Raw genomic sequence first — 26,857 nt, 5'->3', positions numbered from 1 at the left:
CCCTTGGCTTCCTGTTCCCACGCCGGTGGGCGAGTGTGGATTTGCGGGGCAGGTGGAGTTTCTTTACTGTTTTGTTTTGTCTTGTTTTAGGGGATGTTTACTGCAGGCGGGGACAGTGAAACCTGGAAGGGTTTGGGGTGGAAGCAGCAGCAGGACAGAGCCCGGGCTGGCAGGCTGGGTCTGGAAATGCAGGAGGAAAGACATGGCCGTGGGCGGGCTGCTCTGGCTCATGGGAAGCCGGAGGAAAGGGGGCCTCGGAGACAGGCTCAGGGGGTGAGCCCAGCAGAGCTGCTGCTGCCCACTGCTTCCCTGGTTGTCAGTCTCCGGGCACCAGAGAGTGATGCTCACCTGAGAGCGAGGAAAAGCAGGGCCCTCTGCCCTATGCTGGTTTTGGTTGACGTGCGTAGTTCTTTTTTTTAAATTTAGATTTTTAAAAATTGTGATAAAATACACCACCTTAACCATTTTTAAATGTACTGTTCAGTAGTCTGACGTACATTTATAGTGTTATGCAAGCATCACCACCACCCATCTCCAGAACGCTTCTTGCAAAATTAAAACTGTACACATGAAACATTAGCTCCCTAGTCTGCCCTCCTTCCAGCCCCTGGCAACCACTAGTCTACTTTCTGTCTCAGAATTTGACTACTTTAGGTGCCTCATATCAGTGGAGTCATACAAATTGTATTTGTCATTTTGTGACCGGCTTATTTCACTTGGCATAATGTTCTCCAGTACGTCCATGCACATCACAATTTCCTTTCTTTTTAAGGCCGAAAATATTTCATATCACTCACACACACACACACACACACACACACACACAGGAATAGTAATGAATAAAATATCATAGATTGAATCACCCTATGAGCCTTTTTCTGCTCCATACCTATAGATCAACCCCTTTAGCCAGCAAAGTGCATGAACTAGAAAAAAAACTCCAAGAACATGATCAATTGATGATCAGCCTCTACCATCATTTATTTTTAATTTTTATTGATTTCAGAGAAGAAGTGAGAGAAGAGAGAGATGGAAGCATCAATAATGAGAGAGATCATGGATCAGCTGCCTCCTGCACGCCCCCTACTGGGGATTGAGCCTGTAACCCCCGGCATGTGCTCTTGATCAAAATCAACCTGGGACCTTTCTGTCTGCAGGCTGATGCTCTATCCACTGAGCCAAACCGGCTAGGCCGCAGTGGTCGGCAAGCTGTGGTTCGTGAGCCAGATGCGGCTCTTTGGCCACTTGAGTGTGGGTCTTCCGCAAAATACCACGGCTTGGGCGAGTCTATGTTGAAGAAGTGGCATTGGAAGAAGTTTAAGTTTAAAAAATGTGGCTCTCGAAAGGCATATCAATCGTTGTACTGTTGATATTTGGCTCTGTTGACTAGTGAGTTTGCGGACCACTGGGTTAGGGCAAGGGTGGAGCATTTTTATTTTATTTTTTAAAGTATATTTTATTGATTTTTTTTTTTACAGAGAGGAAGGGAGAAGGATAGAGAATTAGAACATCGATTAGAGGGAAACATCAATCAGCTGCCCCCTGCACATCCCCTACTGGGATGTGCCTGCAACCAAGGTACATGCCCTTGACCAGAATTGAACCTGGGACCCTTCAGACCACAGGCCGATGCTCTATCCACTGAGCCAAACAAGTCAGGGCAAGAGTTAGAATTTAATTTTAAATCTAATTTTGTTTTTTAAAACTAGCTGAAAAAGTTTGCTTGTGCAATTTTTAGTATATCTTAAACTAAGAAATATATTGTGCATTATCTCCCATGCCCCTTTTCACTTAACTAAAAAATAAGTAGGATAGAAAATAATGCCCCTAAAGGTGGCTTGATTAAATAGGAATATGATTTTTATCAGTTGTAGACCTATATACATGCAACTGCAAACTCTGCTTTTCACATCTCTGGATAAAAAATCTTGTTAAAATAACAAGAATTAAGATAATTATGTCAAGAAAAGTGCTGTATGTCTTCAGGATTCTTTCCTAATAAATTGAAAACAATAATAAAACTACTACAATACTCCTATAATTAGTTGCAGCAGTTTTTAAAGAGCTGTTACTTTGCCCTAACCAGTTTGGCTCGGTGGATAGAGCATTGGCCTGCGGACTGAAGGGTCCCAGGTTCAATTCCGGTCAAGGGCATGTATCTTGGTTGCGGGCACATCCCCAGTAGGGGGTGTGCAGGAGGCAGCTGATTGATGACTCTCTCTCATCTATGTTTCTAACTCCCTATCCCTTTCCCTTCCTCTCTGTAAAAAACCAATTTTATATATATATATATATATATATATATATATATATATATATATATATATATATATTTTTTTTTTTTTTAAAGAGCTGTTACTTTGCCCAGATCCTATTCTTTGTTTAAATTTTGTTTGACAAGTGTTTTATAAATGGTTAGAGGAGGTGGTTTCTGTTTCATTAAGTTGATAATGGTTAATTATTAAAATGGAGTAAACAGTTCAAAACTAGATTAAGAATGAAAAGCCAATGGTCCAGCCATACTAAATGTGATTTCCTTTTACTGTTAAAAACCTCACAATTTTAAAACACTTGAGAAAAAGCACACAACCCTCTATCTTGTAACTTTATTTCTTACAGTTTTGTTTAGAATGAAAGGCCATGTCTAGTTTACTTTTCAAATTCAATGAAACAGCTCCAAAACACAAAATGGAATAGACATTCTTTCTGGTTGCTTAATGTGAACTCTAACTGTAGAATTCATAGTTCTTCGGATATTCTAAATACTAGACCATTTACTAGTAACTTAGACCTCAATACTAGATATATGATGTGCAAATATTTTCTCCTATTCTGTAGTTTTTCTTTTCATCTTCTTGGTGATGTTCTCTCATGCACAAAAGTTTTGATGATGCCCAACTTTTCTGGATAATTATTTTAATCCTCTCCTGTTTGATATATTCTATTTCAAGGTTGTTCCTTTCAATAATCTCACTAAAAATTAAACTAAATAGCTCCATCACATTAAGACAACTCTATTATTTTAATATAGTTATATCATATAAACACATTTTTAAATTTTTTATTTAATGATTTTGGAGAGAGGGAGATAAAGAGAAAGAAACATTCATTCTTTGTTCCACCCATTCATGCAATCACTGGTTGATTCTTATATGTGCCCTAACCAGGGATTGAACCTGCAACCTTGGCACATAGCAAAGACCTCTAACCAACTGAGCTACCTAGCCAGGGCCACATTTTTAAAATGATGCTGAATAGAATATCATGATTACATGAAGTCCTTTGGAAGAGTGTAACTCACAAACTATAGTATAATCTTACCTAATAATAGACAAACATGTAAGTTTATAGTTTCATTCTTAGAAATGCCTTACAGGGATGAAACTATAAACCTAGTATTCAACAGTCTTTGTTTATGTGACATTTAAAAAATGAAGTTATAATGAAGTTATAACTTTTCTAGCTTTGCTGTAAAGGGGAACAGAGATGTGGGGTGGTATCTAGATTGGGTTGTTAGGTTGTAGATTTTCCTGTTTTATTTTATTGTTGTCTTAACATGAAGTTGTAGACTATGTAAGATAATGGCAATGATCTCAGAGAAGAGGGGAGAGATTAATGATCGGGAACTATCTGGGGTGGGGCTGGCTGGGGCTAGGGGCTGTGGGAGGTTGGGTTGTGGGGGCTGATCGGGGCCCTGATCAGGCTGGTTGGCCACCGCAGCGCATGTCTGGTCATTCCATCATTCTGGTCGCTTGGTATATATATATTTGCTAACTCACTGAATTTTCATTGAGTTTAACTCTGCTACCTACTAAGAGAACTTGAACAAGGAGTAGTCTCTGTTTGGCAGTTTTTCTTGGCCAAAAAATGAGAGGGTTGGAGTATATGACTTATATACATCTCACATTGTACCAGTTTATGTTTTGTTTGTTATTAATTCTTCTGTTTGGTTTTAACATTTTTTTTTGTAGCGAATGAAAAGTTAAATTGTTATAGCACCTGTATTAGTGGAATTTGAATTGAGGTATTTTTATTCCTGTGTACATTAGTAGTTTGTAGAATCCCAATATTTTGTAACCAAAATGGGAAAATGTCAAATTCAACCAAGAAAACAAAATATTTATTAAGTAAACAATAAGGAACTCTGGGAGAATGTGACCTAAAGGTCTCAAAGGCTTCTATCCTCATGATCTGGCTATTATTTGATTTATGTAAGCTTGTAACTGCCCTTGTTTTGATCCGATAGGAGTGTGTGGGAAGTTGTCTCAGAGATAGAGCTGAATCATTGCTCTGCTGAGTGTCTGGAGCCTCAGGGTATGCAAAGCGCCCATCTGCTCCCTAATAAACAAGGAAAAGGCCAGTTCGCTCCATCTGGAAAGCTGAAGCCATTGCTGAATCTGTCTGTATATATTCTGCGAGGAAAAAGACTGTCCCGTCATATCATGCAGCTGTGAGTATGCTCTTTTAAAAAATAAGAACATTTTATTTTATGCCATCTAAATTAAACTATTTTTATTTTTTGCAAAGTTGATGTTTTTCTCTCTTCTACTCTCCTCCTCTCTGAAATCAATAAAAATATATTAAAAAATAAATTTCATGTGAAAGTGTGAAATTTATGGTGGCACTATTCTTTTGAAAGACTGGATGCAAATAAATAACGTGAATTAAGTTAATTTAACACTAGAAGTAGCATTTTGGTTTTCAATAAAGAAAAGACTATAGTTGAATTTTTCATTGTGAAACTTGGAATATTTAATTTATACCCTCAACTTAAAAATATCTTACTCAATGTATCAATTATCAGCCGGTACCTTATGTATATTCTTGGTATCATTTCTTGGAGGGAATATTTCATCTTTTTTAGGGTATCTAGACTCAGTTTTCATTATACTTCCTTTCTTGAACATCCTTTCCAGCTCAAACATTTTGTAATTTTAGCCAAAAATAGTGTGTTTAATAAATTTATACAAATTTAAACAAAGTGGGTTATTTAAAAATATTACTGAAATCCTTTGGGAAGGCATCAGTTACATACATGGAGAAAGTTAGAAAAACTCATTGCTCACACCTGGTACTTAACACCACAGTATTTATCGTATCCAGTCTCCCAAGCCTAAAACCAGGCGGTCGTCACCCTTAGACTTTTCTCTCGTTGCTCATGATTAAAAAAACCATCACATCCTACCCACATCAGTTCCTTTTATATTTGATACCTCTTCTTCATCTCCACTACCACTGTCCACCTCAGGCTGCTGAAACTATCTACAACTCCAGTCTCATAAGCCTAAAACCGTGGTTGGCAAACTGCAGCTCGCGAGCCACATGCGGCTCTTTGGCCCCTTGAGTGTGGCTCTTCCACAAAATACCACGGCCTGGACGAGTCTGTGTTGAAGAAGTGGCGCTAGAAGAAGTTTAAAAAATTTGGCTCTCCAAAGAAATTTCCATCGTCATACTGTTGATATTTGGCTCTGTGGACTGATGAGTTTGCCGACCGCTGGCCTAAACCATTTTCCTTCTACACCTTTTCCTCTGACCTTGATCATGCCTCCCTTTCTGCTCAAAACCCTTCCAGATTCCCGTTCAGGAAGGCTCATTTCCGAGTCTCTGCGAGGCCTTCCCAGCTGCTAAGTCTCCAGCCTCATTTCTTGCCATTTTCCCACTTGGTCCTCACACCCTAACACCCTTCTGGGACTCACTGACCCTTGTTCGCCTCTCTCCCAACGCCAGTGCCTTCACCAACCCTCCTTCTGCCACGAATACTCTTCGTGCTCCCATGCCACGTGTTCATTTCACCGGCTCAGTTGGGCTGTGAAATCATAGCCACAGGGAAGATGCTGGTTCACACAGCCGCACAGATCGCCTCCTTCCCAAATACCCTCTCACTCCTCCATCAGGACTGCCCCTTCTCCCGGTCCCTATTTTAGCCCAAGCCGTGTCCACCCTTTTCCTCTCCCCGGAAGCAGCAACAGAAGCCAGGACGGACCCCACCAGCCACGGTGATCACAGCTTTCCTCGAGGCCTAACCACCCCTCAAACATGGCCGCCTGCACACGGGGACACTTGGCTGTTCACTGCTGGTCAGTGTGTCAGGTTCCTGCCTAAGACCGAGCTCCCGAGGACCGAGTGGGTCTGTCACGCTCAGCTCCCACGCATCCCAGTGCCAGGGAGCTCAAAGCACGTGGCCTTTCTAGAACATGCTAGAAGGAACGGTTACCCGGCTCCAGGGCAAGTCTCGCGAGATGTCAGCGTGCGTGCGTGCTGACGTGCTCACGCGGTGGCGGTTGGTGACGGTTATTTAGCCGTTAAGCCGCCCCCGCCTCGTCACTTGGCTCCGCGCTGCCGGCCGAGCAGGTGGCGAGCGCGCTCCCGCCTTTTCTGGGTTCGGAGGCGGCGTTCTCGCAGGTTCTCTCCGCCGCCAGCCTCGGGGGCCGGGGGCTCTGGCATTTCCCTGTGGATGTAATTTAGCACCGATTTCCACTGCGGAGTCCGGACCGGGCCACCCGCCGCGGGCGGCCTTCGGGGCGGCGGGCCGCGACCCCCGGGCGGTCCGGTTCCCTCCGCGAGGCGAGGCGAGGCGGGGGACGGCGCTGGGGACTCCGGAACACGCTTCCGGTTCGAGTTTCTCGCCAATTCTTTTGGGCCTCGGTGGCGGAGGAGGAGGGAGAGGGGACAGGGGTGCGTCTGCTCCGAGCCCCGCAGGGACAGGCGGCAGGTCCCGTCCATTCCCTCAGGTGGTCCCTGCGGATATCGGCATCACCTTTCACTTATGTTTGATTCACCTGTATTGAAAGAATGACAGATGTGCCCCACCCGCCCCTGTTTCCCGTGGACCCCTTCCTCCCCTCCCGGGCCTTCACACCTTTGTCTGTGCCAACGGGCCACGCGTGCGAGCCCCGGTTAATCTCTCCTTTAGAATATCAGCGAAGCAGAGGGAGACATTCACCCCCTCCGCTCCCCTCCTGCTCCGGGGCAGCAGGTCCTCCCGACGGACCGCGAGAGAGAAGATGGACAAGCAGAAGCCGATCACCTTGTTCGTGCCGCCGAGACTGAGCAGCGGCCAGGTGTCTGCCGTGAGGCCGCAGACCGCGGCGGGAGAGACCGCCTTCTTCAAGGTGAACGTGCACCTGAATCCGGAGTTAGGCTGTTCTTGAGGCAAATGAGGCCAGGTGTAGTTTCTTAGTGGTGATACTTTTTTTTAAATAAGCCTTTCTTTTCAGTGAACGTAGTTTGATTTACCCAAGATTTTGTTTTTTAATATATTTTTATTGATTTCAAAGAGGAAGGGAGAGGAAGAGAGAAACATCATGTTGAACTTCATATTGGAGATGGAATGAAACAATATTTAAAATTTTATATGTCTCTTTAGCCAAGGATGTAACTTTAAAATATTATATAATAAAAATAATCCTTAATTATGATGAAATTGAAAGATCACAATAAAATTGAAGAAAACTAATATCCTGTGCTACTAATTAAAATTCCTAATGTTATTCTTGAATACTTAACAAAGCATGTATTGCATAATAGATAATTTAGGTTCACCTAATAACTGAGACTACATAATTAAATTTTTTGCTTCATGTACAGGGAAAAAGCATTTGATATTTTTAACTATATATATTAAAGGATTTATAATTATAGTCACTTTCTTTTTAAAAAATATTTTATTGTTTTTTTATAGAGAGGAAGAGAGGGATAGAGAGTTAGAAACATCGATGAGAGAGAAACATCAATCAGCTGCCTCTTGCACACCCCCCACTGGGGATGTGCCCACAACCAAGGTACATGCCCTTGACTGGAATCAAACCCAGGACCCTGGAGTCCGCAAGCCGACGCTCTATCCACTGAGCCAAACCGGATCTCGGCTATAGTCACTTCTTTAAGCAGATGTATATTATAGATGTAACTACATATTATACTGCTTTATACTGCTTGTTATCTGAATTGTATGGGACAGTTTATTTAACAACTTCTTTGTGTTTCTAGAATTTCAACAAAGATACTGAAGATGACACTTGTTTTCCATTTGAGATGACTAATCGCTCCAAACAAGGGAAGAATATTGATTCAGGTAGGAGACTGGGAAAGCAACATATCACCTTACATAGAAGCGTTTTTAAAATCTACATTGCTAGATATTGAAAATATAACAATATTATGTTAATAGTCTTGACATTAAGGTTAGATATAATACTTAATGTAAAAAGTAAGATGCTCACATGCTTAATATCTGTTGTCTTTTATCTTGCAGATGCTGTTTTACAAAAAGTTAACTTTTTCCCCATGCTTGAACAGGTCAGTTAAGTATAGTGCCTATGGATAGATATAATCTGTTTAGGCATTAAATTGCTTGCTTGAAAAAGAAAAAAATTTTTTAGCTGTTGGATCACTACTCTTCAGTATTTAATTGCTATTGTGTAAAAACTCTCATCAGAAATATTTTCTTACAGGAAACATTTATTCATTTTTTAGGTTGATAATTTTGACAGTTGTCATTACCAGGAAGGATTAAAGGACTCTGATTTTGAGGTTGGAAGATTTCCCATTCATATGAAATTTCTTGCAATTAGAGTATCATTTGTTATTATTTATATGTTTTTCTTTTGAGGCTTCAAAAGAAAGATTGGTTAATGTTTGAAAGAATACTCTTTGATTTCCCTCCCTTCTTTTTTTCCTTCATTTAAAATTGCCGAAACTCTAGACTTCTGTATTTTCCTGGGTTATAATGGCATCTGCTTTTTAGGGGCAATTTAAATTTAAACCATAGAATAGACGAGAGAAATGGATGCAATATGTGAAAGGGCTGAGAATCAAACCCAGTATTTTATAATTTTTTTATTAATAGGTATGATTGTGTGGCTGGTTAACTGTCACAGTGGTCCTCAAACTTTTTAAAGTGGGGGCCAGATCACGGTCCTTCAGAGAGCTGGAGGGCCGGACTATATGAACTACTAATTCCTACTGTAACACCTCGGCTGCGCTCACTGCCCAAAAAACCTGGCGGTCCGGATCAGACTCCTCTGCGGGCCGCATGTGGCCCACGGGCCGTAGTTTGAAGACCCCTATTCTAAGGAATTTGTAGGACTTACTATCCTTTTGATTTTAGTTGTAAAAATGTTCTTACTAATGGCACATGTCTTTAAAATGAGAAATTCCATGACCTAATAAAATAATAAAGTACTATATGTTTGTTGCTGGATTATAGTATCACAGAATTTTAAAATATAGAACTTATATATTTTGATAATAAAGAGCATCAACGAGCAGAAATCAGTGTGGTTCAAAACAAAACTCTGGCTTTTACCTTGTAATGTAGAAATCAATAATGCAGGAAATCCAAGTAAAATCTCAGGGTAAATGAAAGATCTTATGTTCACTATTATTTTTCTTATAATTGTATTTAAGCTTCATGTTCTTTATTTAACCCTCAGTTTATATTTTCAAAATGTTTCAAGACCATTGTTAAAGTTTATAGATTTCATGTACAGTGATTTATTTTAGCTTTTCACCAGCTAGATTTTCTCCTTAACTAAAATATTCCTAACTTCTGGCTTAGGTTCATTTTGAAGTTACTTGCTTTTATTCAGCAAGGTATAACTTAGTCAAATGACCAGTAACTTTGTGAAATTAAGTAACTAGAGACTGCCTTAAGAGTACAAAAAAGTTAATATAGCTTTCACTATGCTATTAGGGCATATATTTTGAGGAGAGATTTGGTCTCAAATATTCAGATGCTATTACTCATGGATATTTTCAATAGGTTTGGTTATACTAACATTTTGAAGAATTAACAATCTTTGAAAACCTATTTTTAACAGAATTCAGAGCCAATGAGCAGACTATATTCAAAATTGTATAAGGAGGCTGAAAAGATTAAGAAGTGGAAAGTGAATATAGACTTTGAACTGAAGCAGAAAGAAAATAAGTTGCAAGAAAATAGAAAGATAATTGAAGCACAGCGGAAAGCCATTCAAGAGCTACAGGTATGCCCTAGCCGGTTTGGCTCAGCGGATAGAGCGTTGGCCTGTGGACCGAAGGGTCCCAGGTTCAATTCCGCTCAAGGGCACATTCTTGGGTTGCAGGCTGGATCCCCAGTAGAGGACGTGCAGGAGGCAGCTGATCAATGAGATTCTTACTCATCAGTGATGTTTCTGTCTCTCCCTCTCCCTTCTCTGAAATCAATAAAAACATATATTTAAAGAAAAGAACTACAGGTGTATGTGATTTGGAATTTAAAATGTAGTATAATAAATCTTATAATACAGTTTAAAATAGAATATTGAAAGACAAATATCACATGATCTCACTTATTCGTGGAATCTAATGAACAAAATAAATTGACCAACAAAGTAAGATCCGAAGCAGGGAGGCATGGGACAGACTAAAATACCTCAATGTGGGCTTGGGGAACAAGAAGAGAGAAAGAACTTACAAATGTACATGCATAGCCCATGGACTCAGGCCATAGGGTGGTGAAGATCTGGGTGTGAGGGTGGGAAGGGACTGGGAGGAGGAAAGAATGGTGGGGGAAAAGAGATACTTGTAATACTATCAACAATAAAAAATATATTAAAACTATTGTGTCAGGGTAAGTTGCATTTATCTTGTTTCTATAATGTAGATTTTAAGGACTCTTTTTGAAGTTTCATTGATATTAATTGCATTTCAACTTTAAGATGGATATAGAGGATGAGTTGCACAAGATAATGCAAATGATTAGAGAAATGATTGATTTAATGATTCTGATTGAGTTTTATTCCTATTACTGATGATGTTTTACTTTAATGTAATTGTCTTTTATTACATTGTACTATAACATTTATAGATAAAACTTTAAATCTGAAACTGTTTAGCTTCAATTTTCATCGCATAGTGATAGAAAAATGTTGAGAAACTGCAACATTGGGCTAGGACGAAGATAAAACATTTCAAAATGTTTAGGTAAGATAACTTGATTTTAGATTGATGAAAGTGAGGCCCATTGTCTTATGGGAAATCCATAAGCTGTGACAAAAAAATACTTTTTGGTGTTCAAAGAAAACAATTTTTATGGACCATCATAGCATGTTAGCAAAGAAATACTATTTGCTTTGTTTACATAGCAAAAGTATTTGATATTTTAAACACTATATATATGTATATATATATATGTTAAAAGATTTACAATTATATTCACTTTAAGCAGATGTATACTACATGTGTAATTGCATATTACACTGATTGTTATGCTTATTTATTTTGATAAGCAATATTTGATGAACTATTCTGTTTTGTAAATTAGTTTGAAAATGAAAAAGTAAGTTTGAAATTAGAAGAAGGAATTCAAGAAAATAAAGAGTTAATAAAAGAGTAAGTAATAATTTAATGAATTTGTTCTTTGAAAATTTATTATTAAAATAATTTACAAAAATTTACTGAGCACTTTCTGTTATAAGCTCCACATCATTTCCAAATACTTGGCCCTATGTATCTTTTCCGTCTGGCTGTTCCTGAGTTATATACTTGTATAATAAACTGGTAATCTGGTAAGTAAGTTTTTCTCTGAGTTCTGGGGGCCATTCTAGGAAATGAATTGAACCTAAATAAAAGGGTTTGGGAACCTCTGATATATATAGCCAGTAGGTCAGGGATATAGGTAACAACCTGGGCTTGTGACTGGTGTCTGAAGTCATGTTTATTGAAGAGGCTGTCCTTTTCCCATTGTGTATTCTTGACTCTTTTGTCATAAATGAATTGACTATATTCTTGAGTTTATTACTGGCTTCTCTATTTTGTTCCATTAATCTATATATCTGTTTTTATGCCAATACCATACTGCTTTTATTACTATAGCTTTGTAATAGAGTTTGATGCCTCCAACTTTGTTCCTCTTTATCAAGATTACTTTGGCTATTCAGGGTCTTTGTGGTTCTATACAAATTTTATGATTGTTCTATTTTTGTGAAAAATGCCATTGGAGTTTTCATAGGGATTGCACTGAATCTCTAGATTGTTTTGGCTAGTAGGGACATTTATATTATTTCCCCTAATCCATGAGTGCAGAATATCTACATTTATTTGTGTCTTCTTCAGTTTCTTTAATGTCTTAGAGTTTCCAGTGCATAGTTCTTTTACCTCCTGGCTTATGTTTATTCCTAGGTATCTTATTCTTGTTGATGTATTTATAAATGGGATTATTTTCTTAATTAATGTATAGAAATGCAACTGATTTTTGTATGTTAATTTTGTATCTTGCAATTTTACTGAGTTTATTTATTCTATTTGTTGTTTTGGTGGAATCTTTAGGTTTTTCTATCTACCTATATAATAAAAGCCTAAGCCATTGTTATGGTAGAACCGGGCCTCTAGTATATAATAACATGCTATCTGTAAATAGTGGCAGTTTTACCTGCTCTTTTCCTATTTGGATTCCTTTTATTTCCTTTTCTTGCCTAATTGCTCTGACTAGGACTTCTAATACTGTGTTGAATAAAAGTGGCAAGAGGGGGCATCCCTGTCTTGTTTCTGATAAAAAAGAAAAGCTTCAGCTTTTCATCTTGAGTATGATGTTATATATAGGTTGTAATATATGGCCTTTATTATGTTGATGTCCCATTCCCTCTGTACCCACTTTCATTGAGAAGTTTTTTTTAAAATCATAAATGAATATTGAATAGTTTCTCAACATCTGTTGAGGTGATCGGAGGTATTGTTATTCACAGAATGAATAGCTAGTCAGAATATTAGCTATTTTGTGTTTTTGAAGGTAAGGTAGCTGGAATATTTATGAAACGTCCAACCCTCTCTTCTGCCCTTCAGTCCCTTAGGCAAACTTAGAACTGTTTACTAAAAGGTTATTGGTAGCTACTTGGGTAGAAACTTGTTAAGGAGTTTATTCCTTTTAGTTTTAAAGGGAGGCAGTTTCACTAACAGTACAGTCAGCCCATTTTTTCTTCATATAGTCATTTATGAGCAAAATGATATATACAAAATGTTTAAGAATTCCTTTAAAATTGTAAAAATAATGTTTCATAACTTTTTTATATGGTTTTGCTTGTAATCAGATTAAATTTAGCTGTTTCATTTGTTCCAGGAATAATGCTATAAGGCATTTATGCAATTTACTGAAAGAAACCTGTACCAGGTCTGCAGAAAAGACAAAAAAGTGTAAATATCTTTCTTGTTCTATGTGATTTTATTAATTATTATTTTAATGTGGGGATTCAGAGTGGAAGAAATAGTCCTTTCACCATTTAGTTTTAGGCTCTTAAGTCAGAGATCAGGTGGTGGTTTGAAAAATCTTTTAAACATTATTTAGGTGATTTTTAAAAAAATATATATTTTATTGATTTTTTACAGAGAGGAGGAGAGAGGGATAGAGAGCTAGAAACGTTGATGAGAGAGAAACATCGACCAGCTGCCTCTTGCACACCCCCTACCGGGGATGTGCCCGCAACCAATGTACATGCCCTTGACCGGAATCGAACCTGGGACCTTTCAGTCCACAGACCGACGCTCTATCCACTGAGCCAAACCGGTTTCAGCTATTTAGGTGATCTTTTAAATGAACTAAAGGTTATATCTCAATGTGACAGGAGAGATGGTTTTTTCTTAAAAATTCTTAATACTTGCCTTATTATATGTGTGGCCTATTCTTTCTTTATGACTGTAACTTCCTCTCCTATTTTGGTCCTGTTGAGAACATAGAGTAATTTTCTGAAATTTTCATCTGGATTCTGTAGAGTTCATTTTCAGTGATAGGCATGTTACCTTTGATAGTATTTTTTCATAGGTATCATATAGATTTTCTTCCCTTATACATCATAGATAAAGCAAGAACTATCTGTACTAAGTAAACTATGTGATAAACTGAGTTTGATCCTAATTTACCTCCCTTGGTTTAGTGGTTGAATCCTCTTTTCATATTTATAATTGTATGTCAGGTCACTTAGTAGTTTTTAAAGTTTTCACCTTGCACAGTTGTGTCTTCTTTCTTTTTATTTATTTTTTATTTTTAAAAATAGATTTTATTGATTTTTTTTACAGAGAGGAAGAGAGAGGGATAGAGAGTTAGAAACATCGATGAGAATCATCGATCAGCTGCCTCTTACATACCCCCTACTGGGGATGTGCCCGCAACCAAGGTATATGCCTTTGATGGGAATCGAATCCGGGACCTTTCAGTCCGCAGGCCGACGCTCTATCCACTGAGCCAAACTGGTTTCGGCTAAAAAATAGAATTTTTTTTTTTTTTTGCACAGGAGCATATAAAAGATATAAAAGAGGATTCAACCACTAAACCAAGGGAGGTAAATTAGGATCAAACTCAGTTTAACACAGAATTTTAATGTTTTCTGAGGCATTTTACTATTATCCACATCATAAGTGTTTTAAAATTAAAATTTAAATATTTTTATTAATAATAGATGAATATGAACGAGAAGAAACTAGGCAAGTTTATGTGGACCTAAATAATAACATTGAGGTAAGTGGTAGTGAAAACTTAATATTTTAAAGAAAGTTATTTCTAAGCAAAGTAGAATGATGGCTACAAAGATATAGAAAACTGTTCTTGCCAAATGGATTATTTATTTGTTGACATATGATAATATCACCAATAAAATTCTCCAGGTTCTATATGATGAGTGTTAATATTTGTTACTGGGTAGCATTTGAATTTACATGTTAGTGACACTATTTAACTTAATTTATCAAATATTTATTAATTCTGTGTCAGATACTAGCACATTGTAACACAAAATCATTAATTTGAAAAACATAGTAGTTTAATGTATCTGGTTCTTGCTTAATCTGTCTTATCTCCTGTCATTCTTCACTTTGCTTCTCTGCTGAAGTCACTCTTTCTTATGTTTCTCAAACTTGCTAAGCTTTTCCTGATCTTGGTTCTTTCAATTTATTCCCTTTGTCTAGAACTTTTGTCTCCAGGATCTTATGCAGACTCATAAGCTTTATTCTTTTTAATTACCTCCTTACCACTTTATCTAAAAGATCTTTCTATTACATTTTCATCTCATTCAACTTTTCTGAAGAGTACTTAGAAATACATGTCAATTATGTGATGTACATATGTTTGTGTGTGTATTCTTTTTTATTCTGGAATATAAGTTGGTTTCAATAGCATAAGGACCTTATATTTTAAGTGCCTAACACAGTACCTGGTATATGATAGATACTCAATAACTGTTTATTAATTGAATAAATCTAGTTTTACAAATCAAGATTTGTTGAATGTTGAATGAACTGAACTCATGTTGCCCGATAATGAATTTGTAATTTGGACTCCTATGGGAGAGATTATGCTTTAGTGGGGAAGACAGATATTAAATAACTAAGTGAAAGTAAAGATAAAATTATAGATTTTAATACTAAGGCTATTAAGTAAGTGGTAATCATTTTCATTGCTGTTTGATATTATATAACTTGTATGTAATACCTAGCATCTGAGAAGCTAATACAATAGACAATATATTTTAAAAAATATATGTATTTTATTGATTTTTTACAGAGAGGAAGGGAGAGAGACAGAGAGCTAGAAATGTCTATGAGAGAGAAACATCGATCAGCTGCCCCCTGTATACCCCCTACCGGGGATGTGCCCGCAACCAATGTACATGCCCTTGACTGGAATCGAACATGGGACCTTTCAGTCCGCAGACCTACACTCTACCACTGAGCCAAACCGATTTTGGCAATAGACAATACATTTTTACAAATCACTGAATTATTAAAAGTTATAGGGTTTTCATTGTGCAAAGTTGTATAATGACCATATAATAGCAATTTATTAATATTTTTATAGTTTGAAGAAAGCTACTTTAAAAAGTCTTAAGTAGATTTTTAAAAGTTAAAACTTTGTATTTCAGAAAATGGTAATAGCTTTTGAGGATCTTCGTGTGCAAGCTGAGAATTCCAGACTAGAAATGCATTTTAAATGTAGGGATCCTATTTAATTTTTATATTTTTATAAATATAAAAATATTTTCATTAGATTCTGTTTATATTTTTATTACATTGTGTTAATGTGTTAATGTTTTCATACCTTCAACTTGATGCCTAGCTCTTTTAATTTTTGTATTGTATGCGATTTTGTAAACCTCTCAGAATCTTGTGGAATGTGACCGTGAATTGACATATGTTAAAAAATATGTTTTTGGCTTCAAAGTTACATTTTTCCTGAAATAAAACTTACTATGGTTTATATTTAATTTTTAGAAGTGTGATTTGGTCATATTTTTACATTTCTTGGTGAAGTTGCATATAAAAATAACTACCGTATTTTTCGGACCATAAGACGCACCAGTTTTTAGAGAAGGGAAATGAAGAAAAAAAGATTCTGAAACAAATAGTGTCCTAAAATATTTTATGTGCATTAAAACCCAACATCACAGTCATAAACACATGTAATCAACCCTGTAAAGTAAACAGCAGCATTTAGAACCATTTTAGAGCCGGGCAAGCACACAGAGACCACACAGAGCTGGGCAAGTAAAAAAACTTTTTTTTTACAGTATATGTGTAGGCTATATTTGGACCATAAGACACAGGGACTTTTCCCCCCCACTTCTGGGGGGAAAAAAGTGCGTCTTATGGTCCGAAAAATACGGTATGTATTTAAAATTTGTTATAAGGAACTTTTATATATGTGCTATATAAAAGTAGAATTTAAAAAATTTTTTTTATTGATTTTTTTTTACAGAGAGGAAGAGAGTGGGATAGTTAGAAACATCAATGAGAGAGAATCATTGATCAGCTGCCTCCTGCACACCCCCTACTGGGGATGTGCCCGCAACCAAGGTACATGCCCTTGACCGGAATCAAACCTGGGACCTTTCAGTCCGCAGGCTGATGCTCTATCCACTGAGCCAAACCGGTTTCGGCTAAAAGTAGAATTTTTTAAAGTTATTGTTACTTTGCTATTAAATTTCCTATTTTACTAAAATTACCAAGAAAACAGTTTTTGCTTGCTAGAAACATTTGGGGTTTGATATCTAGCTAAGTAGATTTCAAAAATTTAAGTTTTGTTTGTTATACAATTATATTAATACTAGAGGCCCAGTACATGAAATTTGTACATGGGTAGGGGGTGGCAGTCCCTCAGCCTGGCCTACACCCTCTCGAAATCCAGGACTGCTGGCCCCTAACCACTATACCTGCCTGCCTGATCGCCCCTAACCACTCTTCCTGCTTGCCTGATTGACCCTAACCACTCTGTCTGCCTGCCTGATTGCCCCTAACTGCTCTCTGGGGGGCTGCCGGCTGGGGTGATGTGCCATGGTTGTTCTTGTCTCTGGTCATTATGTTGTTTCAGTTGCTGGGCTTTTATTATATAGGATGTTAAAATATATTTGTTTTACTTTTAAAGTAAAGGAAGATTATGAAAAAATCCAACACCTTGAAGAAGAATATAAGAAGGAAGTAAATGACAAGGAAAAGCAGGTATGTTTTTAAAACTAACTTTCTGTATACTTTGTATTTGCTAATTTATAAAATATTTAAAATTCAAAAAGAAACGTATATTTGCTGACTACATGATAGATTTCTATTAGATAATTTTAATATTATATATATATATTTATTTATTTATTTTAAATATATTTTATTGATTTTGTACAGAGAGGAAGGGAGAGAGATAGCAAGTTAGAAACATCGATGAGAGAGAGTCATCGACCAGCTGCCTCTTGCACACCCCCTACTGGGGATGTGTCCGCAACCAAGGTACATGCCCTTGACCAGAATCGAACCCGGGACCCTTCAGTCCCCAAGCCGACGCTCTATCCACTGAGCCAAACCGGTTTCGGCTTTAATATTATATATATTTAAATATTTAGCCTTTTCCCTAGTGGAATTAATTTCCATTGACTCAAATATGCACATGTGATGAATGCTAGTCCTTTTAAAAAATTAATCTTCTACATTATTTATATTAATGAGTAATAGGACATTGCTGGCAACTGCTGGTCTAGAATGCTTATTTTCCCATGTTTGCCTAATTAATTTCTATTTGTAATATTCGATTTAATCTCTCTGAGAAGGATTACTTTTTTATTACATCCCCCAAGATTGATAAAGGTGTTCCTTTCCCAATTCCTATAATCTTTTTGCCCTATGTTACATAATAATATACAAATATGTAAATTAACTGTACCTCCACTATGCCACCAGCCAATCAGGAGTGATATGCAAATTAACCCAACAAAGATGGCAGTTTATTTGCATACACAGCCGCTGAGTGACAGCAGAGGGACACTTGTGTCGTTGCCATGGGGACAATGCAGGCGTTCTGTCCCACCCCCAGTCTTTCAGGGCCTCTGGGCAGCATGGGGATGTGGGGCCAGAGCTGAAAAAGGAGGCTCTGGGGCCTGAGCGGAAGGGACTGGGTGGGAGTAGAAAGGTGGTGCGGGCAGCTAGGGAAAGGAAAGCTTATTCTAGCATGAACCTTTGTGCGTCATGCTTCTAGTTACTAGTATCTTCAAGTAGAGTTGGTTTATCTACTTGTCTAGGCTATGAGTTATTTGAAGGTTAGTTCCTTTATGTCTCTGTACTCAATGCTTATGATTTTTGGAATGGTGAATATATCTTTATATATATATATATATATATATATATATATATATATATATATATATATATATAAAATAAAAGGCTAGGCGACCGGCTGACCGGTAAGTATGAAATGGACTGATCACCAGGGGGCAGCTATTCCATGCAGGAGTTGCTGATCAATAGCAACTTTGCAGAGTGCCCTCTCACACACCGGGACTCCTCAGGGGATGTCAGACTGCTGGTTTCGGCCCAATCCTCGCAGGCCAGGCCAAGGGACCTCATCTGCCAGAGGGACCCTGTTCACTCTGCAGATGCCCTTTGAGCCCCAGGCCGCCTCAGGTGCAGCCGGCCAGGAAGGACCCCGAGAGGTTGGCTCCAGGGCGTGCCCAGCCTTTCTTGCCTAGTCCTGCCCCAAGGCTACCTTCTAATTTATTTCCTTTTGATATTCACGAACCCATGCACCAGTTCTCTAGTTTATGGAATAAATGAGCCAAGTAGATTTTATTATATAACCTCCTCAGTAATAAGTTAAAATGCATACTATAATACTGGGTGTGTCATATTATAGTTAGCCTCACCTAATGTCATTAATACGTTCTTGAAACAAAGTATAGTGAAATCAATTTACCATAGGCTAATTGACATAAACAGAAGTTAAGTTCCTACGTCATCTCATCAAAATTATAATGAAACAACATTGAATGAAACATCATTTTTGAGGACCTGCCATAGTTTCTTAATTCAATAAAGGATTTTTTGGGCAAGCATGTACTAAATACTAGACATAGCCAGATAAAAATATATAAATAAGCACATAAAATAATCATAGGTGATGATAAATGCTAAGGTGTTATATTTTATTTTTCTTATCTATAATATGTCTTTTAAATATTCAATTTTAGGTATCACTGCTATTGATCCAAAACAACGAGAAAGAAAATAAAATAAAAGAGTTAACGTTGCTGCTGGAGGAGTCCAGAGATAAAGTGAATCAATTAGAAGAAAAAATAAGTAAGAATTTATATAATAAAATATAACACCATGTCTTATGTATTCCTCTTTGTTATGCTTTAATTTTTGGCTTTCATTACAGTTTTGCTGTAATGCTTTCTAGTTCTGGAATTCTAAGCCTGAGTGAACCTACACAAGGAGAGCATAATAGTCACTTAAAGAGCTTTTTCAAAGTACATACACTCCTCTTTTCATTTCATACTCTTATTTAGTTTCAAAAAAGTACTCTATGAAAACAGGGAACTGTATCTTTTTGCTCACTGATGCATTCCAATAACAATTGATTATTTTAATGTTCTTTATATTTCATCCTGAATTTTTATCCCTTTTTAGGGAAATGGTTTGTTGGATGATATACCTCCCGCATTACACCAGTTTTAATTTTCTATATGTCATTTATAGAAGTTTTATGTAGTTTATGGATATCTTCCTTACCTCTATTCATTTTTAAAGATTGATTGACATAATACTTATTTTTAAAAAACCCATAGTCAGTAATTAGAACATCTGAAATCTTTTCAGGTCCAAGTCTGGCTTTTGCTTATTCTGCTGAATTTGTTTGTAGTGTTTTATTTTCTCTTGTGTTGTTTGATTGTAGGTCCTATAACTTCATCTGTGGAAATTCTTTGGGAACTGGGTTGGAAGTATATTTTTAAAGAGAAAATTTGCATTTGTAGTTCTGGGATCCTGGGAAAACTTAGGAGCACTTCAAATTAAGTTTTGACTTAGAGCTTTTTAAGACATTCAAACAGCATGCTTTCAGTTTCCACACACACCCAAGGACTAGTTTGTGGTTATAATTTCTCAGAGAAGACATCTGGTTATCAGACTATAATAAATAGTATCACAGTGGACACCATAGCTTGGCTAGCATGGCTTAGTGGTTTTTGTGTTTTTTTTCCTTTGGGGGGGTTAATCCTCACCTGAGAATATTTTTCCATTGATTTTTAGAGAGAGTAGCAGAGAGAGGGGGAGAGAGAGACATCAATGTGAGAGAAAGACATCAGTTGGTTGCCTCCTGCATGCCCTTGACCAGTACTAAAAATTGAGCCTACAACTACGGTATGTGCCCTTGACTGGAATCAAACCCAAGGACCCACTGAGCCAAACCGGCTAGGGCAATTCTATAATTTTTGATAAATATTTGTCCAAATTAATAATCAGTAGTACCTATATGGTCATTTGTAGTGGCTACATATTATACAATTGTATGTATGTATCACTATAATTTAATCTACCTCCTTTTGGATATTTAGATTATTTTCAATGTTCAGCTATTATTAAAAATGTAGCATCAAAATCTTTATTCACCATTGAGTGCTTGGGAAATAACAATCTTGAAAAGTCAATAAAAGTTGATGATGACCAATACCATCAGTATCTATATTTGCATATTTCTCCCTCATTTTGGGTTATCTAATAGAGAAAAAACAAGTTATTTGTTTCCTATTAAGTACTACTTACCTACAATTTTCTTTTTTAGAATTACAGAATGAAAACTTAAAAGAATCAAATGAGAAGAACGATCATTTAACATCAGAACTAGAAGATTGTAAAATGTCTTTGCAAAGAAGTGTGGTATGATTTAAAAACTGATAGTGTGTGATAAGTCTCACACTTATTCCTCAGTCAACAAATATTTATGGAATGATAATCTATGTACAAAGACCCAGATCTTCAAATCTGTCACAAAATGCTTATGGTTTAATTAGAGACATAAGTTGAAAGCACTTTAAAATATAACTAAAATACAAGATCATTCATGCTAGGTACCAACAGTGTGATTAAGGCAAAAATTGCTGCGATAGCAGTAAGAATTATAAGAATGCTGCAGGCTGGATGAGCTAGGAAGTCTCTGTGGAGAGGATGAGACTTTAGGTGGGCTTTGGAGGAATGGTGAATTGAAATAAGATTAGTAGGTGGGGTAGAGGAGGGGAGTAACAGGATAAGGAGTGACAGCAAATTACAGAAGCCGAGTTCAGCTTTTTTTTTTTTTTAAGGGCCTTGGATCATTGCTTTTGTTTTCTGCTTTATTTCATTCAGAGTACTCAAAAGGCTTTGGAGGAAGATTTACAGATAGCAACAACAAAAATACATCAGCTCACTGAAGGAAAAGAAACTCAAATGGAAGAATTTAATAAAGCTAAGGCTGCTAATTCACTTGTGGTTACTGAACTTAAAACTACCATCTGCAACTTGAAAGAGTTACTGGCAACAGAACATCAAAGGTAAAAATATTTCTTATTTATATGAATAAAAAAGTCTTAATATTCAGTGCCATTTTCTATTCATTGTCAACTGACATGTAATTCAATACAATTGTAACAATTGTAACCAGTCTTTTTTTTAAAGTATATACTGGGAATACATTTTAAAAGTTTGTATTGGGTAGGCAGGTATACTAGGAAAAGATAGCAGGTATTTTCTAGGATCGTTTCCATGCATACTTTGCCATAGAGTCAAGCTAAATAGATAAGCTGATACGTGCTGATGCAGTTTTATGACATATTTAAACTGGGTTATTATTGGTTTCATAGAAATAACTTCTTCTGGGGAAGTGAGGTTTATTTTACTGAGGTCTATAAAATTCTGATTTACAAAATTAGAAATTAACCTGGTACAAAGAATGTACTAAAATATTTTTATTAAATCAATGGATTAATGAGTTAATGAATATGATTAATTATAAAATAAGGTATTCATTTGCATTTCATCTGAAATAGTTTGTCTAAAATGTGAGTTAAAAACTTGCTGTTTTTCATTTTATATTAAGGAAAAATTCATATAAAGCAGTGTTATGAGGCCTCGGTAGTTATTTTTGTCTTATTAGAATTATGGTTAATTAGGATGAAAGAAACAAATTTTTCTCTGAAGTCATGGACTGGGCCTAACAGTATTTCTTCTCTACTGCTTGTGTCTTATAAAGGAAGAAAAGCTAGCTTTTCTAGCTCAGCTAATCTTACATTCTTGATGGACCTATCTAGTTGATTTTCAAATTTTAGAATTATAAGCAATTTTAGATGTCATCTATTCTAATTACCTCAGTTTATAGATAAGGAAACAGAAAGACAGAGGAGTTGAGCAAATTGCACGTGTTTTCATAATTATATTGTTCCTGAGGCAGAATTCAGTATAGTAGTAGTTACATACTCAATCTCAAAGTTCTAGGATATATTTGATTACCATAAATAATTAAGAGAGATAAATTGTGATCACAAGCTTTTTTGTAGATTAATTAATATACAACTATATATTTATATTAGCAATATTTTACTTTGAAGTGTTACACTGTCCAGCACAGAGTAGGTACTCAAAAAATGCTTTATAATTGAATGAATGAATCTGTGCTAAGATATATTGTACCAATTTTAGTTATTAGATGAATTCTCAATAAAACAATATTTTACATTGCAAATTAATAATGTATTTTACAAGATTGGAAAAAAGTGAAGACCAATCGAAAATACTTACCATGGAGCTTCAGAAGAAATCAAGTGAACTGGGTAAGATTTAGAGAATTAAATGTATACATGATAATATTAGACAATTCTAAAAGCATAAACACTATTTCAGAATAAAATTTAGTTTTTTCTTTGTCATTTACCAATATTCATTATTTGATAATTTTTTTGATTTTTCAGAGATACAAAAAAAATGTAAACCTTAAGAAAGCCTATTCAGTTCATTATGTAGTTCAAACTTGACTATTTTGTGTTACAAATTTAAGAGCCATCTCATTGACTAAGTTCAAACTCTTTAAATATGAGCTGTCTTTTCATTGCCCATTTCAATCAGTGTATACCAAGTTAGTTAAAGTTAATTGTAAATACAAAAACTTTATCAAATAATTTTTAAATTATGTTTAAAAACTTTTTACAGCACACTGCTGGAAAATTGGTGATTTAGGGTACTCTAGTTACATGAATTCATTTCTTAGTTTTCCCCTTTCAAATGGTATTATTCTTGTTTCTCCTTTCCTAGTCTTTTAATCCAGCTTTTAACACATTTATATTCTTTTGCTTGCTTTAGAAGAGATGACTAAGCTTAACAATAACAAAGAAGTAGAACTTGAAGAATTGAAAAAAACCTTGGTAAGTCTTAAAATAGAGTAATTACTTTTCAAAACTACCGACTTAAACTCTCACACTATAGATGTTTTATGTTAGTTTTTTTTTCAGATAAACTATTAAAAATGACATTTGGTTTTAATAAAGATACATTCTTACTTATACTAATATTTATACATTTTGATAACTGTCTTCATGTCTTTAGAGGTTTTTAAACAATTTTTTAATTTATTGACTGAAAGAATGTGACAAGAAGGAAGGGAGAGAGAGAGAGAGAGAGAGAGAGAGAGAGAGATTGATTGAGAGACTTGTTGTTCCACTTGTTTATGTATTCCTTGGTTGATTCTTATATGTGCTCTAACTCAGAATGGAACCATGATCTTCTGGTCAGTGGGTCATGCTTAACCACTGAGCCACATTGGACAGACTATTGAACATTTTTGTTTTTGTGTTAACGAGAGTTATTTGCCTGTAGTTTTCTTTTCTTTGATTGTCTTTGCTTTTGGAATCAGGCTAATGCTGGCCTCATAAAATGAATTGGAAAGCTTTTCTTTCATTTCTATTTTCTAAAGAGATTGTGTAGAATTAGTGTTATTTTTTTCTTTATACATTTCGTAGAATTCTCCAGTGAAATCATCTGGACATAGAAATTCTTTCATTGTTACAGAAATACTCTGGTTACTTGCTTTATCTTGGGTGGATTTTGTAGTTTGTGATTTTTGAGAAATTAATGCATTTCTCTGAAGTTGTCAAGATTTCTGTGCATAGAGTTATTTATAATATTCCCTGTTATCCTTTTAGTAAATTTTTATGCTTTGTGAGCCATGTGGTCTCTGTTGAAGCTATTCAACTTTGCCATTAATAGGGCAAAACAGGCATAGATAATACATAAACAGATTGGCTATATTACAGCAATGCTTTATTAAAAATAGGCAGTTGGTGGATTAGGTCTATGGGGCTGTGTTTGCCGACCCTTGGTTATCTAGCATGATGAATTCAATTCTTGGCACATTACTTAACACATTGCACATCAGTAGTTTTATTGCTAGCTTTACCCAGTGCCCCGATAGTTTTCTATTGAACGAGTACAAAAAACATTTTACAAAGTATCATACTTTAAAAAGATATTAGCTTGTAATAAATACTTCAAAATGTAAAAATAAATAAATAAATAAATAAATAAATACTTCAAAATGCAATGGGTATTTAATTTTAAGGCATGCCTTAAACATTTATGTAAAACACTGTGTAATATGAAAACACAAGAATGCTCATGATCCGCCTGCAATGTGTTAAGATGGTATATTAACAAAGTGAGCCCTTCCTGATGGAATGATGTAATTTAAAACTGTTTCCTAGGAAGAATGAAGATATTCTTAAAGATTTTAGAATAGTTAAGAGAAAAGTTAGGGAGTAATGATAACTATCTTCAAATATTTACCAGTTGTGATGTGAAAGAGGAATTGGACTTTTATGTGATCAAAGAAGGCAGAATAATGACTATTACATGAAAGTTATTGTAAAGCACGTTTTTGTGTAATTATAAGGACAAACAGGATTGATAGAATAATGAATGACTAGTAAGTGCTAATAAATTGGAGTGATTTATACATAATTGAGGTTTGACTTCATATGGCCTGTATGATTTTTTTTTTAAATAAGAAAATTCCAGGGGTCTGGCCATGCTTTGTTTTGGAATTTACTTAATAATGACAAACATTTTCTTTTAAGAAAAATTTTAGCCAAAGGGAAACTCATTATTTCTCCCCAACTTTATTTAGGAAGTTTGATTATTTTGAATATGTGTGTACTTTGATTGTCATGATTTGTTAATATTTTTAAATAGGCAGAAAACCAAAAGCTTTTAGATGAAAAGAAACAATTTGAGAAAATTGTTGAAGAATTAAAAGGAACAGAACAAGAACTAACTGGTCTTCTCCAAACCAGAGAGGTTTGTTTATAAAAGATACATTTTTCTTTCACATATTTTATTAGTAGAGTATAGATTATAGAATATATTATTGGATAGCCATTATCACAAGATTTATTTTTATTTTATTATTTTTAAAAATATATATTTTATTGATTTATTTTTAGAGAGGAAGTGAGAGGGACAGAGAGTTAGAAACATTGATGAGAGATGAAACATCGATCAGCTGCCTCCTGCACACCCCTCACTGGGGATGTGCCCGCAACCATGGTACATACCCTTGACCAGAATCAAACCTGGGACCCTTCAGTCCACAGGTTGATGCTCTATCCACTGAGCCAAACCAGTCAGAGCAAGATTTCCTTTTAAAGTATACGTTCCTGCTACATTTAATATGCTAATGATCGATTTAAAACATACCTCGGAAACTTCCATCTACACTAATAAAAGAGAAATATGCAAAATTGACCATACCTTCACAATACCCACCATCCAATCAGGAGTGAGTATGCAAATAACCTGACAAAGATGGCAGGTTAATTTGCATACACAGGTACGGAGCAGCTGGGGGTCGGGGAGCTGCTTGTGCACCAGTGCCAAGTGGCCTGGGTCCCAGGGATAGGCGTCCTTGGGAGCCAGGCCGCTCTGAGCCTATAGGCCTGTGCTTAGGCCAGAGCAGCTGGGGTCCAGGAACACCCCTCCCAGCCACACCAGGCCTATGTGCGCAGCTTTGGAGCAGCCGGGAGCGGGGTGGGAACGTCCCTGGGACCCAGGTGCTCTTAACTGGCGCCCATGCCAGCAGCCGGGGGCGGGACAGGAACATTCCCCCCAGGGAGCGAGCAGACAGCAGGGCCCTGCTTGCCCCTGGCCCTGGCAGCTAGGGGCAAGCAGTCCCCTACAGAGAGCACCTATGGTAGTGTCAAGCAGGCAGGTCTGCGGAGAGCAGAGAACCACAGGGAGCAGGCCTAAGCCACCAGTAGGACATCCCTTGAGGGCTCCCAGATTGGAGAGGGTGCATGTCGGCCTGAAGAACACCCCCTCCCCATGCACAAATTTTGTGTTATATATAATGTGGGAGAGAAAGGTCAATACTTAAGGTATCAATAGTATGTACACAATGCCATGGCTTGTAATTACATTTATTGATACCTTGAGTATTTCTTAATCAATATATTTAAAAGTTAGCCTTTATTAGGTTATTAGTTTACAGTAGTTTTTATAGTGCTCATGTTATAATTTTAGAATGTCATTTATTTGAAAAAGTATGTTTTCTGTCCATAACAACATTGTAACTATCTTTTTATAA

General features: G+C 36.3%; 1 protein-coding gene across 3 annotated transcripts in view; it reads left to right on the top strand.

The window, feature by feature from the left end:
* Positions 1-2: 2 nt before the first annotated feature.
* SYCP1 (synaptonemal complex protein 1) overlaps positions 3-26,857 on the top strand; it is a gene marked incomplete at its 5' end in the record, with an annotated part of 49,390 nt that continues 22,535 nt past the window's right edge. Inside the window, 17 exons of one of the 3 annotated variants that reach the window (XM_084866161.1) lie at positions 3-52; positions 6,914-7,112; positions 7,987-8,071; positions 8,252-8,295; positions 8,473-8,529; positions 9,819-9,983; positions 11,282-11,349; positions 13,073-13,146; positions 14,406-14,464; positions 15,864-15,933; positions 17,363-17,436; positions 19,446-19,554; positions 21,038-21,132; positions 21,598-21,782; positions 22,990-23,057; positions 23,584-23,645; positions 25,468-25,572. In XM_084866161.1, the coding sequence (XP_084722287.1) occupies positions 7,005-7,112; positions 7,987-8,071; positions 8,252-8,295; positions 8,473-8,529; positions 9,819-9,983; positions 11,282-11,349; positions 13,073-13,146; positions 14,406-14,464; positions 15,864-15,933; positions 17,363-17,436; positions 19,446-19,554; positions 21,038-21,132; positions 21,598-21,782; positions 22,990-23,057; positions 23,584-23,645; positions 25,468-25,572 (1,428 nt within the window). Of the gene's footprint in view, positions 53-4,316; positions 4,451-6,913; positions 7,113-7,986; positions 8,072-8,251; positions 8,296-8,472; positions 8,530-9,818; positions 9,984-11,281; positions 11,350-13,072; positions 13,147-14,405; positions 14,465-15,863; positions 15,934-17,362; positions 17,437-19,445; positions 19,555-21,037; positions 21,133-21,597; positions 21,783-22,989; positions 23,058-23,583; positions 23,646-25,467; positions 25,573-26,857 lie in introns of those variants that run through there. The other 2 variants (XM_084866159.1, XM_084866160.1) reach the window with 2 other exon arrangements.

The sequence above is a fragment of the Pipistrellus hanaki genome, assembly GCF_964339955.1.
Source record: "Pipistrellus hanaki genome assembly, chromosome: 18".
Classification (NCBI taxonomy): Eukaryota; Metazoa; Chordata; class Mammalia; order Chiroptera; family Vespertilionidae; genus Pipistrellus; species Pipistrellus hanaki.
The sequence above is the reverse complement of the archived record's forward strand: the minus strand, read 5'-3'. Positions and strand labels throughout refer to the sequence as shown.